We start from the raw sequence: 15920 nt of genomic DNA, 5'->3' as shown, positions 1-15920 counted from the left end.
CAAGGTTAGGGTTAGGCACCACTGGGGGGGGGGGGTCTTAGGGTTAGGCACCACCAGGGGGGTGGTTAGGGTTAGGCACCACCAGGGGGGTCTTAGGGTTAGGCACCTCCAGGGGAGTGGTTAGGCACCTCCAGGGGAGTGGTTAGGGTTAGGCACCACCAGGGGGGTGGGGGTCTAGGGGTTAGGGATAGGTACAGAGAGGGTTCTGTGTGTTAACGCTAATTTTCGATAAAATAAACAGAGCTAAATAACGACAAGGCTTTAATGTTAAATAGCGATAAACGACAGACGGATTAGCGGCAACACCGTGCGCCATTATTCGCAGGCGCTATTTTCAGATGGATCCTTCATTTAGCCAAGCGGTTTTCCCCCTGCAAGAATTTAAAAATACCGCTCCAGAACCGCTCCGAATTACACCAACCCTCAATCAGGAAGTAGTGTGATCTGCATTGCAGAGGAGAAGAAGACAGCGAAGACCTGGAGCTCTAACGCTTGCCAGAGCCCGGTGAGACTGTTGCTGTATCTTCTGCCACAAACAAACTCAATGGAAGGATGCCCCGAGGTGAGGGAGGGAGGCTAGAAGTCTGGTCCCCCTCCCTGCGCTCCACCCTCACAGCCGAGCAGGGACAAGGTCCTCCAGCACCCAAGGCTGAGACACCAAAGTGCGCCCCTCCATCCCTACCACACCAGCCGTCACACACTGATTGCTATTAGACTAAGAGGGCCACAGGGCCCACAACCTCCCCAACACCTTAATATCTAGTTATCTGGCTTGCAGTCACTGTCATGTATCCACTTTTCTTATTTCTTTCTGCTTCATACACAATTAGGAATGACAGCTGAACGAATTGTGCGCCCCCTCCTACACTGCGCCCTGAGGCTGGAGCCTCTCCAGCCTCTGCCTCGGCCCGGCCCTGGCCTTCTGTAACACTGCTCCAAGTTATTAACGCTAAATAGCATTGTAAGATCAAACAATGTCACCAACACCGTGCGCCATTTTTTCCCGGCGCCTCTTTTGGATGTATGCATTTTGGGGGGCTCACCGCAGCTATAACGTGTGGTGCGAATTGTCGGGGGCTGTGTGATTATTCCAATTCGGGGGTGGGCGCATCCTCATAAGTTTGCCTCAGGCAGCATAAAGTCTAGAACCCGCCGTGGCCTTGCACAGCAAAATGCACACATTTTAAGGACAACTGTAATGAGAGGGATATAGGGACTGCCATATTTATTTCATTTTAATCAATACCAGTTGCATGGCATCCCTGCTGGTCTATTTGGCTGCAGTAGTGTCTGAATCACACCAGAAACAGGCATGCAGCTAATCTTGTCAGATCTGACAATGTCAGAAACACCTGATATGCTGCATGCTTGTTCAGGGTCTATGGCTAAAAGTATTAGAGGCAGAGGATCAGAAGGATAGCCAGGCAACTGGTAGTATTTAAAACTAAATAAATTTGGCAGCCTCCATATCATGCTTGTTACAGTTGTCCTTTAAAGAGACACTGAAGCGAAAAAAAGAATATGATATAGTGAATTGGTTGTGTACTATGAATAATTACTAGAAGATTAGCAAAGAAAATATTCTCATACTTTTATTTTCAGGTATATAGTGTTTTTTCTAACATTGCATCATTCTATAATATGTGCAGATTACACAACACTCAGCTTTCAAAATGATTCTTTCAGAGAAGTCTGTGAAGTAATGACCTCTCCTCTAGCAGAGGAAAAGTAAATAGTCCAGGAACAGTTGAGATAATAAAAGTCAGATAACAGCCCTCTCCACACTTAAGGTCCGTACACACGCCGGACTTTAGGCAACGACGGGTCCGTCGTTGCCTCCCGCTGGGTGGGCGTGCCAGCGACAGTCCGGCGTGTGTACGCTCTGTCGTCAGACTGATACGGCTGTTTCTGAGCGATCCGCCCGGCGGATCGCTCAGAAACAGCCGTATTAGTCTGACGACAGAGCGTACACACGCCGGACTGTCGCTGGCACGCCCACCCAGCAGGAGGCAACGACGGACCCGTCGTTGCCTAAAGTCCGGCGTGTGTACGGACCTTTAGTCGGAGAGCTTAATGGCTTGTTTGCATAGAGATAACAACTGGAGTTTCTCAACTCTTCCTGTACTGGAAACAATTACACTGATGTATCTGATCTTAATGTTTTATTTCTTAGCTGTACTACACATACAAATCATAATATCATAATTTTTTTTTGCGCTTCAGTGTCTCTTTAACAAGTGTGTACTCTGCTTTGGCAAACACAGAGTAGGGAGTACAGGCTAGTCAGGATCAAATATTATTGGATGGGTGGTTTCCCAGAATATATACAAAAGCAGAGCCCTGTTCACATCATCAAACATCATGCACAGCACAGCATAGCATTGTCTGTCAAGCCAGCTTCATTACATACATAACTTTAGTCATTCACCTTACAGTGCAGCCTGTTTGGGATGAGACCTAGGCACTAGTGTTGTCCGGATCATGAACGATTCAGATCTTTGATCCAAATCTATTTTGTGAGTGGAATATTCAGAATCATCAAAATGAGTGTGATTCGGATCGCAAAGGGGGCGGGGCCAGGAGCGAAAAGTCCCCCTCTCAGCGGGCAGCGGGGTCCTGGAAGCAGAGCAGAAATGGATCGCTCTGTTGAAGGGGAGGCAGCCTTGCAGGGAGACAGGTAGATGAGAGAGAGGGGACGTGGGTGCCACTGCCAGATGTGTAGAGCACACATACTGGCTGAAATGTGCTGCTCATTATAGGCTGTCTGTTCCGTAGTTGTGTACAGTGAACACATTGGAAACTTTTGGCACAGCTCAGTAACGTTACAGCCAGCGTGCTGGGCTAGAAGGGCAGGCACTGTAATTGCTGTGCAATATGATCCTCATGCACTGCTCTAAACAGCTGCACTTCACTTCTGGGAATGCTTTGGGGAATGGGAGTTGGGAGTATACAGATGAACATATAGGTGAAATATTTGTAAAGCATATGATTGCAGCATGTGGGTGTTGCGTGCAAACAAACATTTCTGCTCTCTGCTCGTCCCTCCTCTGTCCACTCCCTGCCCTCTGTCCATCTTCTCCCCTTCTCTGTGTGTCCACCCCCCTCCCCTTCTCCTGTCCTGCTAGTCATTTCACCCCCGAATGCTTCCCTTGTAAAATGATCCGAGATTCGGATCAAAGATCCGGATCTTTTCAATGATACGATTCAAATCATCCGGATCATTGAAAAGATCCGAACTTCGCATCTCTACTAGGCACAATTAGTCTCCTCCTCCAGGCAGTCACTTGGTGGCAAGGATTGCTCCCTCCATTCCCAGGACCCTCTTCAACAGCTACTTCCTGAAGCACATATTTCCAGAGCTACAGGCTGCAGTATGCTCAGAAAAGTCTGAAAAGCCCTCTTTGCATTCTGAACAGCATGCTGATTCCCAGCCAAGCAGAAGCTGTACCCATGTGACTATTAACTACATTATGTCATGTGACTGCATTGTGAAAACAGGATGATTAACTGGAGAGGCCTCACTTAAAGAGAAACTCTGACCAAGAATTGAACTTTATCCCAATCAGTAGCCGATATGAGAAATGTATTCCTTTTCCCAAACAGATCATCAGGGAGCGCTGTATGGCCGATATTGTGGTGAAACCTCTCCCACAAGAAACTGAGTACGTACTCTTGACAGTTTCCGGTCTGTGAACCTTGCTGCATTGTGGGAAATAGCTGTTTACAGCGGTTTCCAACTGCTAAAAAAGCATGCAGCAGCTACATCACCTGCCAACAGTAAAAATGTCACCATGTAATAAATGTCAGAATGTAAATCAGGGATTTAAACATTTTTTACAATGGGCAAACACTGACTAAATCATTTATACATAATTATTGTAAAAATTAAGCACTTTTTTATTACATTATTTTCACTGGAGTTCCTCTTTAAAGGGAACCTAAACTGAGAAGGATATGGATTTTATTTTCTTTTAAAATAATACCAGTTGCCTGACTCTCCTGCTGATCCTGTGTTTCCAATACTTTTAGCCACAGCCCTCAACAAGCATGCAGATCAGGTGATCTGACTGAAGTCAGACTGGATTAGCTGCATGCTTGCTTCAGGTGTGTGATTCAGCCACTACTACAGCCAAAGAGATCAGCAGGACTGACAAGCAACTGGTATTGTTTAAAAGGAAACATCCATATCCCTCTTATTTAAAGTTCCCTTTAACATTATAGGGCAATGTTTCAGCATTCTGGATTGTAGCATTTTTGCATAGTGTATTTAACCGGTTTCAGATCCTTGTCAGGGGCAAACCCAGAAATTTAAAGGGGGGGGGGGGGGGTCCTGAAAGGTCTCGCTCAGCCACACACAATACAGTATAGTAATGTGGTAGGACATCACGCTGGGTACACCTACTGTAATTTCCCTTCCGACTGACAGAATCTGACAATTATTTCCTAAAAGTTTGATCTGCTCCCGATCGACAGGATCAACGGAATCAATCAGGAGCAGTTTGGATACAGATAATAATGAGGACAGCCGACATTGCTAATGAAGGGGAAAGTGAAGCATTCACCAGGCAGGGCAAAGGGCTGTGCTTATATCGGACTCTGTTAAGTTCCCCAGAGCTGCTCCATGCTCTGTACACACACTGCTGCTCCTCCATCCAAAGTCAACTGTAGCAGGGATAGGGGGCAGTGCTGTGAGCTACAGGATACCTGCAGAATTCTGGTGGCTAAACTTGTGCCTGTCCCCAGGCACTGCACCGACCCTGGTCTGAGGGGGATTCTGGGCATCTGTAATCCTCTCAACCCCCTGCGTTTGCCTATGCTTGCTATGCATAATTACACCCGTGAAAACTTTACGTGTGCATCAGGGGCATAGATATGCTTCCCTGTTTCTTTTGATCGCATGTGCATTCTGCTGCCGTTCCACTGGTCCATGATTGGTGAATGAGAACATGCGTTCTTAAAGCTGATCAAAATGCCTTTTATGAATGACCACCAGCATAGCGAGGTGCCTGTGGATGTTCATAAAATTAAAGTAAAACACACATACATTACACTTCTTGTGTACTGTTCGAGGGGGGGGGGGGGACATCAGGTGGACAAATTAAAAATACATATACAATACATTAAAAAAATAAATTCCCCTTTGCCAATATAAAACACCTGTACAAAATAACAAAAAACAACAGCACAGCATTTTTTTTTAAATACATAAATATTTACCTTAGGGACTCAGCTTTTAATATGTATGTCTTGCAGGTAGATTACTGTTATTGAAAATGGAGGCTTGTAATTATTGATACAGTATAAACAAACACAAAATGGAAAAATGCACCTTTATTTCCTAATAAAATATTGTCACCACACTTTGTACTAGAGACACAATTTAAATGTTGTAATAACCAGGACAAATATGCAAATAAAATGTGTTGGTTTTATCTAAAATAACTATTTTTAAATTATAATGGATGAAAACAAAGAAAAGAAACTGAAAAGGTCATTATTTCTCATACTCTTTAAAATGCATAGGAAATAAAATAATTCTTAGCAAAAAGGTACCACCCAAAAAAAGCCGAATTTGTCCTGCAAAAAATATATAAATGTATCAATTTGGTGTGATAAGTAGCAAAGTTATTAGCGAATGAATGAGAGAAGCCTGATATGTGAAAATTGCTGTATTTTTTAAGGGGAATGACCTGTGATAGGGAAGTGGTTAGAGGTCAGTGCTGAAGTTTGGCTTTAAAGCACAATGAAACCCAGCATTTCTTCTTTACTCTAAAAGATTATTTACAGCATATTATATACTACCACCATATTTTTTTACTAGAACAGCATTCAATTAGTTAAACACAGGACTTACAAGTTCCCTGCACAGAAAACTGGCCGCACCCGAACTGGAGATAATTGTATCAAGTGAGGAATGTAAACACAAGATAACATTAAGTAAATACTTCTCTGAAAGTGCAGACACTCCTGAACATAGTCAGACACTTTAAGCATTTCTGCTCAAAATTCAAGATGAATAAACCAATTATGAATAAAATGCAAAGGCAGCTCTCAGAGCAAAAAAAAACAAAAACTGTACTTTGGGAACTTGTAATTTCTAAATGAATAATAATACTTATGCACAAAAGCAAATATGATATCCGTATGGCATATAAAAAGTCGGAAAACATGGTTTTATTGAATATTATGTCAGGGTTTTTGACCGCTTTAATCTTTGAGTATCTTTTGGAACTCTGGAAGTATCTAATGCAAAACTCATCAAGAGGGAAGAAGAGGATGCATGGACTCTGCACAGAGAGTGACACTGGTGGAAATCGGTCCCAGGACCCCACGGCTGCAAAGATGTCATGCCAGTTTAGAATACGGACTTTTTCAATAAAAGGTGGAGTGGTACTTTAATAAAAGCAAAAACAAACAGCCCAGCAAGAAAAGTATGGTAACAATTTATTGGCAAATATATAGGCATATATTAACATCCATTCAAATATTTTTTTAAAAAAATACACCTTAAAAAAATAAATATTGCTTTGAGTAAACATTAACTTTTTTCCTTCAACTTTCCTGTAACGTCACAGTTTTCCTAAGTAGGCGGATATGGCGGTACTATGTTTATTGTGGAAAAGAGTCAACACCCATTTCAAAGACTGCATCAGGCAAATGGCAGCATGATCACTGCATGTAAACACTTCCTTAACTGGGAATACAGTACCACAACGTATGGCTTTCTAAAGGGAGAAAAAACAGGGATCAGGAGAATGAATGCACAGAAGTTCAGATTAACATGTGTAAAAAATGTTTGTGCAGAATGTTTGGGGTGCACACTGAGTGAGGGGGACTCACAGTGATAGAGCTAGGACAGAGTAGGGGAGAACTCAGTGGGTAATATGAAGCAGAGCAGGAGAAGCACACAGTAGAGATACATTAAGGTTGCAGATCATGCTGCGGGGATCCTTCAATGAAAAGCATGCACACAGGAATACTAGGAGCCCTTTATAGTACAGTATTGAGTGTGCAAGGAAGAAGTAAATAGAGAAATAGTTGCCGCTCTTACAAACTCAGGTTCCTAACCTGCAACCACCCTTAGCGTACACCCGTATCCACTCGGGATTTGTGGGTAATCCCCTTAAAGAACAACCACCAAAGGAACAGTTGTTCTGAAAACCCCGCAATCCTATACTGATTTTAGCCAGCAACACTAGAAAGCTTTTCAGAGGTCTCAGCACCACCTGTCTGAAAAAAATGCTTTGTTTATAAGCGGTTTGTAACAATTTGTGTCGGCATCGGGGGAGGGGGGGCTGTACTATGTAGCTAGGTTACACTTCTTGCTGGCTGTAAACTGTTTACTTTACACTGCTGAGGCAGAGAGAGAGAGAGAGAGAGAGGGAGACACACATGGCTGCAGCTGATGATTATTTATGCACTATTTGAAGGTAGATTTCTGTTTTCTATCATTCTGAACTCATTTTACTCACAGTATTACTGCTAGTGAGGACCGTTTCTGTATGCTGGATGTGCTGGATTAAGTCCTCCATAGTAATGCCCACAGTGAGAACTGTTATCTGTTATTTTTTTCCACACACAAATGAAAAGATGAAAAAAAAGCCCTTGGTATTGGTATTTGCTAGTAATTACTGGAAATATATGTGGCATTTAGATTGTATCTAACTTTGATAGTTGTCCTTTAAGTCATCTGCTTGCTCTATGTAAGGTTGAGACTAAAAAGGGTCTTGCCCCTCTGAAGGAGGGTAATGAGGATACAACAGAGATGTAAGGTGTGCCCAGAGATCTATAAAATAATTTTAAACTGTTTAAAAATCTTGCTAAATTCAGCACTCTTATTGACCTAAAGAAGTGGGATTGACAGTACACCCATGAAACACATTGTTTGTTTTTGCTCAATAAATACTTCATAAATTCTATACACTCGTCTTAGGTAAGCAATCACTCACCTTGTTGTTGTTTTTTTAAACAGCTTTTATGTATTTCACTCCTTGAGCACCTCTCTTACACCCCTGTTGAAGACCACGGGGGAGCTAGTGCAGAGGGGAAGAAGCACACAGTGGGGAAATGTGTCAGTGTGGGGACTAAAGCGACAGAAACACATAGTGGAAATGGATAGAACTATGTTGGAGTGCACACAGTGGGGGTGGGAGGAGTGAGAATAGCCAAAAGGAGGACAACATATAATATCTGTAGCTAGCTTTAGAGATAAACACGGTTTTATTCAGTAAATCTTCTTGAAGAGCAACTTTAACCCAGGACTGAACTTCATCCCAATCCGTAGCCAATACCCCGATCCAATGAGAATCTTTACCATACTCGAATAGATCATCAGGGTGTCTGTGTTGCCGATATTGTGGTGAAACACCTCACACAGTGTGATGTCATCACCAGGGTCCTGACAGTTTGCCATCTGTGAACCTCGTTGCATTGTTGGAAATGACGGCTTTCTGTCAAGCAAGCAATATCTCCCTCTGTGCATAGAACGCTCAGTAAACAAACTTTCCATACGGATCACCTGGCAGTACTAAAGAGGTGACCACCAGTGATAAGTTTCAGAATGTAAATCAGGGCAAGCAAAGATTTTATAATGGGCAAACACTGATTAAATTATCTATAAATTATTATTGTAAAAAAAATAAGAAATTGTATTCATTATGTTATTTTCACTACAGTTCCTCTTTAAAGTGGATCCGAGATGAACTTTTGCTCAATTGAAAAACGTGTCCCCTATGTATACCTTTTAGGGCAATCGTCCCCCAAAAGCTTTTCTTTTTTTTATAGGTTATTCCTTTAATAATCTAAGAACGCCACGCCCCCAGCGACTTCAGCACCTCGGCGTTGTGAGTCCCATGCTGCAGTGTTCATGGGAACTCAGAGTGGGGCGGATGAGGCATTCGCTGAAGCAGGAGAAGGGGGCGTTCCCAGGCAAAAGCAGCTGAACTCATGTGAGGCTTTCGCGAGTTCAGCACCTGCCTCCTGGCGCAAGAATTACTATAGCAGCCATATCGCTGCTATGGGGTCCCGTAGCTGCTCGATGCTGAGGGTTCCTGGGTTCCGACCTGGCTGCCTTTTTTTTCATCTTCAGGAACCCCCCCCCCCAGTACAATTAACAGCAACAAAAAATGCCGTCAGGTCCGGAGCCTGCACCGTGCCCACTGCCGCTCACTGTAGTTCCGTGCACAGCCCAGCGTCACTGTTTCCATGGCAACACAACTACACACAGCGGGCAGCCAGCAGGAGCAGCGACACTACTGCAGCATCAGGAACTACGCGATGATGGAGCAAGCATCTGCCACCTCCTTCACCGCTCTGTGTGTGCGCGGTGAAGGGTAACTTTATTGTAAATCTAAACCTGTGGGGGGGGGGGGGTAGGCGGGGGAATGGTTCGAGAGGAGTGTTGTAAGTTATTGTGTCTGCGGAGTTGGAAGGGGTATGGAAAAATGCACTAACTTACTGGGGGGGGGGGTGGGGTATTTCACTTATTCTGTGTATGGTGTCGCACTTGCTGTGTGTGTGTGTGTGTGTGCGTGCGTGCGTGCGTGCGTGCGTGTGTGTGTGTTGGGTAGAGTTGTCACTTACTATGTGTGTGTTTGTTTGGTGCCACTAACTGTGTGTGTATGTTTTGTGTCACTTGGCTCACACTGAGCATGCACGGGATTTCGGAGGCAAGGGGGCGGAGAGGGGAGTGGAGAGCAACTTACCTGTCAGCCTGAGTAATGATTACAAGCTGAATATGGCCGCTCTCATTGTATCACAGGAATAAATAATGACATTTTGTTTAAGCTGTTTGCAGCTAGATTTGCTGTGTAAACCATCTAAACTTTAGATAAGATGTATAGACAAGTTACTTGTTATAGTTAATTTTTCACCTCGGATCCGCTTTAAGACCAGCTTAGAAATTGAGTAATTTTATGAGTGCAGAAAAACACTCACGACATAAAAATTGCTAAATTACTTACCAAGTATAGAGCTTCTGGGATTCGATTTTTACCTTTCAGCAAAGGTAGAATTTTATGTTTACCAAACAAAACTATTACTGACAATGAATGAATAGCATTCTATCATTCCTAATGCTAGGTACACACCATACAATTTTCTGGCAGATTTACCTGCCAGATCGATTTTTCCAACATGTCCGATCTGAATTTAAATTTTTCGATCATTTTTTAAATCGTTTTTTTCCGATCAATTTTCATTCAGTTCTATGAAAATTGATTTCAAAACTATTCAAATAAAACGATCTGCCAGAAAAATTGTATAAGCTGTTCATGCAATCAAGCCTTCAATGCTCTCTGGTCAGGCTTAATTGCAATCTATAGTTTCCGTTTTGGATGGACTGACGAGTTTATCTTGGACCATTAGCGATAGAGTTCTTCTCATGTACTTTTTCAGGCAAATTCCAAAGAACCTCTCCTCCTCATACCCCCAGAAACAATCAGTGGGAGGGTCAGTCAAATGTGACCATGTGACAACCAAACTAGAATGAACAATATAGTGAGTATAGCAGACAACAGTTCCCAGACTCCTTGCCCTGCAGTAGAACAGGGGTCTTATACTCGAGGACACACGGGCCCATATGCAATTATTTTTTTCACCTGCGTTTTCTCCTTGGAAATAATTTTGATCTTCTCTTTAAACTAAATTTTCAGCATTTTACAAGTACCCAATAGTTGGTAAATTGTACTATCAACATTCGAGTATTTTCTTGCTTGCTGGTGGCTTCAAATGCATTTTATGATGTGAAAATATCACCCAGGAGAAAAGGAGAAAAAGTGAATTGCATATGGGCCAGAGTTGCAATTAGCAGGAAGTAGATGTTGAGAAAGGACCAGAACCTTCTAAGAGGAAATTACTGAGGCACTAGTGGTCCAATATCTATATATGGATAAAGTCTTGTGGGTCCAATAATATTGGCACCACATACTTGGGGGCAAGTTAACTTATTTAATTTTAAATATCTCTCTCCTTCTGGAAACTTCTTGGAGTCCTATTTTAGTGATTAACCCTCCTGGCGGTTAATTTTTTCTGCCAAATAGGCAGAAATCCATTTTTTTTGAGAGAGTGGTAGCTACATGAAACACCACTAGAGGGCGCATGTGTCCCTCTAGTGCGATCGTCGCCGGCATTAATAGCAAACAGGGGAGCGCGTAAACAACGCGTTTTCCTGTTTGGCTTCTCCTGTCGCCATGGCGACAATCGGAATGACGTCATGGACGTCAGCCGACGTCCTGACGTCATGGACGTCAGCCGACGTCCTGACGTCAGATGCCTCCAATCCAGCCCATAGCGCTGCCTGGAACTCATTGGTCCGGGCAGCGCAGGGCTCTGGCAGGGGGGCCCTCTTCCGCCGCTGCGTGTGGGCGATCGCCGCAGAGCGGCGGCGATCAAGCTGTGCGCGCGGCTAGCAAAGTGCTAGCTGCGCGCACAGCACTTTAAATGGGGCAAATCGCCCAACCAGGGGCAGAGATATTCTCCTGCGTGGCATAGCCCGAGCTCAGCTCGGGCTTACCGCCAGGAAGATTAATGGATAGAAGCGCAACAGCAGTCATAGTAATAATTTTGCAGAGAAATTTGCAATTAGGATGTTGTAACTTAAACTATTGCAAAATTAAATTTTGCAGTCAATAATAATGATGCATAATTTCGTGATAACTCATAATTTAGCAAAAAATATAATGGATTTTCACAAGATACACATTTTTTTTCCAGAAAAGTGAAATTCTTGAAAATGTGGTTCCTTACTTCAATGCAATTGATGAAATGTGTTTTCACAAATATCTGTGCGAAAATGTGCAAATTTTCACAAAAACTCTGGTGTAACGTAAATAGCCATATTTGCACATCACTATTCAGAAGACACATGGCATGCCTACCATGAACATACTTTCGCAAGCTAGCAAAAGTATTTTAATGGATTTTATGAACACAATTTCATGTAACTTGCAACAATTGTGCGGAATCAAGATTACTCACAAAATCAAATAATGATCAGAAACGTAACTGTGCTGTGGTGGGAAAAAAAAAGTACGGGAAAATTCCTTTGAAGCCAAATTACCCATTACCATCAACATTACATGTCTGTATAAAGTTAAAATTGCTGATGAATGCAATGCAACACAACGGTGTTCTAATTAAAACACAACTCCAGCCAAATCCTGTGTGTCACTTTTGGATAGAGTGTTTCCCTACTGGGAACGAGTCTACCTCACTTCCTGTCCATGTGACCTCGAGGTCTTTTTACGTGAACCCTGGGAGACAGAGGGACAGAAGTAAAATCTTGGCAACCGTTCTACCCCTTGGCTTCTTTACAAACGTATTCTGGTCTTCGTAGCTTTGTGAAAGGTTTTCCCGCATTTCCTAAAGGGGTGTAAATCTCTCTAAAATGGACATAGACAGAAAAAAGAAATGCCAAAAAGGAGCACATACCATATTCTCCTCCGTATAAGACCCACTTTTTCTCCTACAAAAACGAGGAGAAAAAGTCCCTGGGTCTTATATGGCAAAGGCAGGAAACCCCCGATTTACGAACGCCCGCCGATACAAACCGTCAACCCGCCACCACTTCAGGGATTCCCTCCATGTGTACCTGCACCCCATGCTTTCTCCCCCTCTCTGTCCCAGTGGGAACCCTAAAGGATACATGGGTGAGATATGGCGACACAGGAGGACATATGGGGAGACATGAGGACACAGGAGGACACATGGGGACGCATGGAGCGGGATAACATGTACAAGATGCTCCTGGAACATGGACTCACCAGGTTTAGTATATGTTTTTTCCCTGGTTTTTGCCCTCTAAACCTAGGTTCGTCTTCTATTCTGGAGCATCTTATATGTCTGAAAGTACGGTAGCTTTTTTTCCTAAAAAATTATGGAATGTGAATTATCATTTTGGAGATCCAAAATAATGTTTGGATACCAAAAAACATGTCTGTCCAGTGCAAAGGATTGCTTGCAGCATACACACATATGCTCTTAATTTCATTTTTCTCCTAAGTTCTCTCCTAGGAGATCATTTTACATCATTTGTTTGAAATATCCATTTAGCACTCTGCAACTGAAAAAGTACCGAAAAGTAGGTGAAAAAGTACCATCAACATTATTTTATTTTCTTGCTCGCTGGTGACTTAAGACATTTTATTGATTAGATATTGAAAATATCACCTCGGAGAAAGCTTAGGAGAAAAAGCGAATTGAATAAGGGCCTCCCAATGAATAATCACCCAATGAAGAAAGAGAAAAAGAGAAAAATAATAAAAGGCACTAAAGCAGAAGGAAAATGTGAAGTTTTAGCAAATAATGTACTGCTAAATCCCATTCTTTCACCCAAGTTGGAGAAATGAAACTTAACTAGTGACTGCTTGGCTACCATAGGCAGCGCCTAAACCTTTTTATGCAAGTGTTCACTGTTCAGATCACCATCACTTGGTCAGGAATTGCACATCAAATAGTCTTTGTAATCATTTTAAAGTTGGTTTTGCTATAATAAGTTAACTACTTAAGGACCACGGTGATTAAAATCTATGCCCTGTTTTGGTGGTTACCTGGCTTGCAGGGTGTAGATTTCAATCACCGCCACAGCACGCATCCGCCATTTTCATCACTCCCCGCCAATCTCACCGCTGAATCCCAAGGTCTCTCGCCGCAGCTCACTTGCTCTGCCTGTCTCTATGACGGCAGAGCCATGTGAGTCGGTCAGGAGACGATTTCATTGGCTCCTGGCCGTTTCTATCAATGTAAGCCGCTCCCATAGGCTTACATTGATAGACACTGTCAGGAGCCAATGAAAGCATCTCCTGACCGGCTCACATGACTCTGTCATCATAGAGACAGCAGAGTGGATGTCAGGAGGATCCCGGCTTGCGGTGGCGATAGCGGTTGCGGCGGGTATATGCGGCAATTCGTCGGGATTCAGTCGGTACTGTAACAAGAATTCTCTGGTCCTTAAGGGGGCAGAGACCACTGGTACTTAAGTGGTTAAGATGGGTTCCATTTTTAGTTGCAAGAACCACAAAGTTCACATGAGAGTCCAGTCCAGTTTTCTTAAATATACTAAATTCCAAATAGAGTTTGTGACTGAGTTATCGTTAAGGTTTTGCCTTATTTAGAAGAGGAGAAAGGTCTGCAGGAATGCCAACCCATTCAGGAAGAAAGGCAGCTTCGTATTTAAAAAGTTTAAGAAAAGGAGAGTCCGGCAATGTGTAGTTTGTTAAGTAAACGGTTTCTCCACCTACTAAGTAGCCCACCCAAATACCAAAGGTCCCTATAGTCATGATTGTGTGGTTACAATGGGACAGGAGGGCAAAATCCCGGGCTGGAGATCCTTCTTGACCATCCCCAGCAAAGTGGATATCTCCTCGTGAATTATCCATGTTCTCTTTACACCAATCCATCCCGTTACTGGTCACAATGAAAAGTGGATTCTCATACTTGTTTCTGAAATAGTCTGTGGCCTTTTGTAAATATCCTTTGTCAGCAACCACCCCTTTCCATACATTAGGCATGACATGGACATAGTCTCCTCTCCGAACATGTACCCCTACAAAAGTGACATTTTTCTTGTCCCCACGTACTTTGTCAAGGTAGGCATAAGACTCTTCTCTGATAAAATCGTGGAAAGTAAATTCTCTTAGTATTTCATCCCGAATATGGTGGTAGAACGTAAAAGAACATGGGTAGCCAGTAAAGTGGACATATTCACCTTCAATGTGTCGGTACTCATCGGACATCCAGTCATTTAGTCCATAATACCTCCATTTGATTTTGTTACTTACATCCTGGTGAATCATAGGTAATGTTATCTTAAAGATCTTTGAGAGCTGGTCATTCATAGTAGGTAAAATATAGGCGTTATGGCCATTCATCTTAGCAAGGGAATATAGAGTGGCGTACTCCCCCATGAGGTTACCCAGACGTCCGATAGCGTTGACAGTCCACATACCTGTCGGAGGTTTAGGCTTTTTTACGACCAGTGGAGACAGCTTTTCATTTAAAAATGTCCTTGTACTATTCAGCAGTTTGGCATTTTTCATCATTTCTGTAAACGTATTGATGTGCAATTCAGAATGATAATCATAAGAAAACTTGATAAGAGCAACAAAAAAAGCAGCTGCCAAGACCCAGAGGACTTGCTTGTTAATTTTTCTAGCGGTTCCAGCTGCAAACAAATTGACAAAACATAAATGTTAGCAAAAAGATTAGCAAAAACAAACAGAACAGTTGTGACGTAGAACTATTTTTCTAGGAGATAACAAAAATACCAAATCTTAAAAGTGAAATTCCAGTTTTGGTTGGGTAAAATTCAAAATGCCACCCCATCAGATTAATGCATTAAAAGTATTTTGGCAAACTTAGTTTAGCTTCCTTACAGGTTTTCATGTGCACAAGTAGACACAGCCATCACATTATGCCACATTCCTTGAGAAAGGGGGACCCTGCGTGGCCTCCGAAACAATTGTCCGATATTATGTGGAATATTGCACAATAAATGTGAGTTGCATTATAATCCAAGACTGGTGTGCTGACGTATCCTACAGTTTTAAGACAATTTAGTGGTACTGCCTTACCACACGTCAGGCACCCAGAACAGGCAGGTGTGCCAGCTTCATCTCTATACTACAGATTCCAAAACTGAAGATAGTGGCTACAACTCTAAAGGGTTAAAGTCGACGTGTTTCACACCCTCCAGCATGCTTTTTCAAGACCCCCGCTCCTATGATAATCACAATTCACAAATACAAACAAGGGGTACTTCCATCCATATGACCACTGGAGGCTGTCTTCATTCCCTTATCAACAATGCCAGTTGCTTGGCTGTCATGCTGAGCTTCTAGCTTTGGTGATTTTTGAGTCACACACCTGCAACAAGCATGCAGCTTTTGGAGTCAGACCAGAGTCAAAGCATCTGCATGCTCATA

At 42.9% G+C, this 15920-nt stretch overlaps 1 protein-coding gene across 3 annotated transcripts in view; it reads right to left on the bottom strand.

Moving 5' to 3' along the window:
• Nucleotides 1-6427: 6427 nt before the first annotated feature.
• LOC137521709 (galactoside alpha-(1,2)-fucosyltransferase 2-like) overlaps nt 6428-15920 on the bottom strand; it is a 169231-nt gene continuing 159738 nt past the window's right edge. For 2 of the 3 annotated variants that reach the window (XM_068241349.1, XM_068241350.1), the window contains one exon: nt 13775-15160. In XM_068241349.1, coding sequence (XP_068097450.1) covers nt 14091-15160 — 1070 coding nt within the window. In that variant the 3' untranslated portion in view covers nt 13775-14090. Of the gene's footprint in view, nt 6726-13774; nt 15161-15920 lie in introns of those variants that run through there. The other variant, XM_068241351.1, reaches the window with a different exon arrangement.

Source organism: Hyperolius riggenbachi, chromosome 6, assembly GCF_040937935.1.
Source record: "Hyperolius riggenbachi isolate aHypRig1 chromosome 6, aHypRig1.pri, whole genome shotgun sequence".
Lineage (NCBI taxonomy): Eukaryota > Metazoa > Chordata > Amphibia > Anura > Hyperoliidae > Hyperolius > Hyperolius riggenbachi.
Note: the sequence above shows the minus strand (reverse complement) of the source record. Positions and strands in the feature narration are given on the sequence as shown.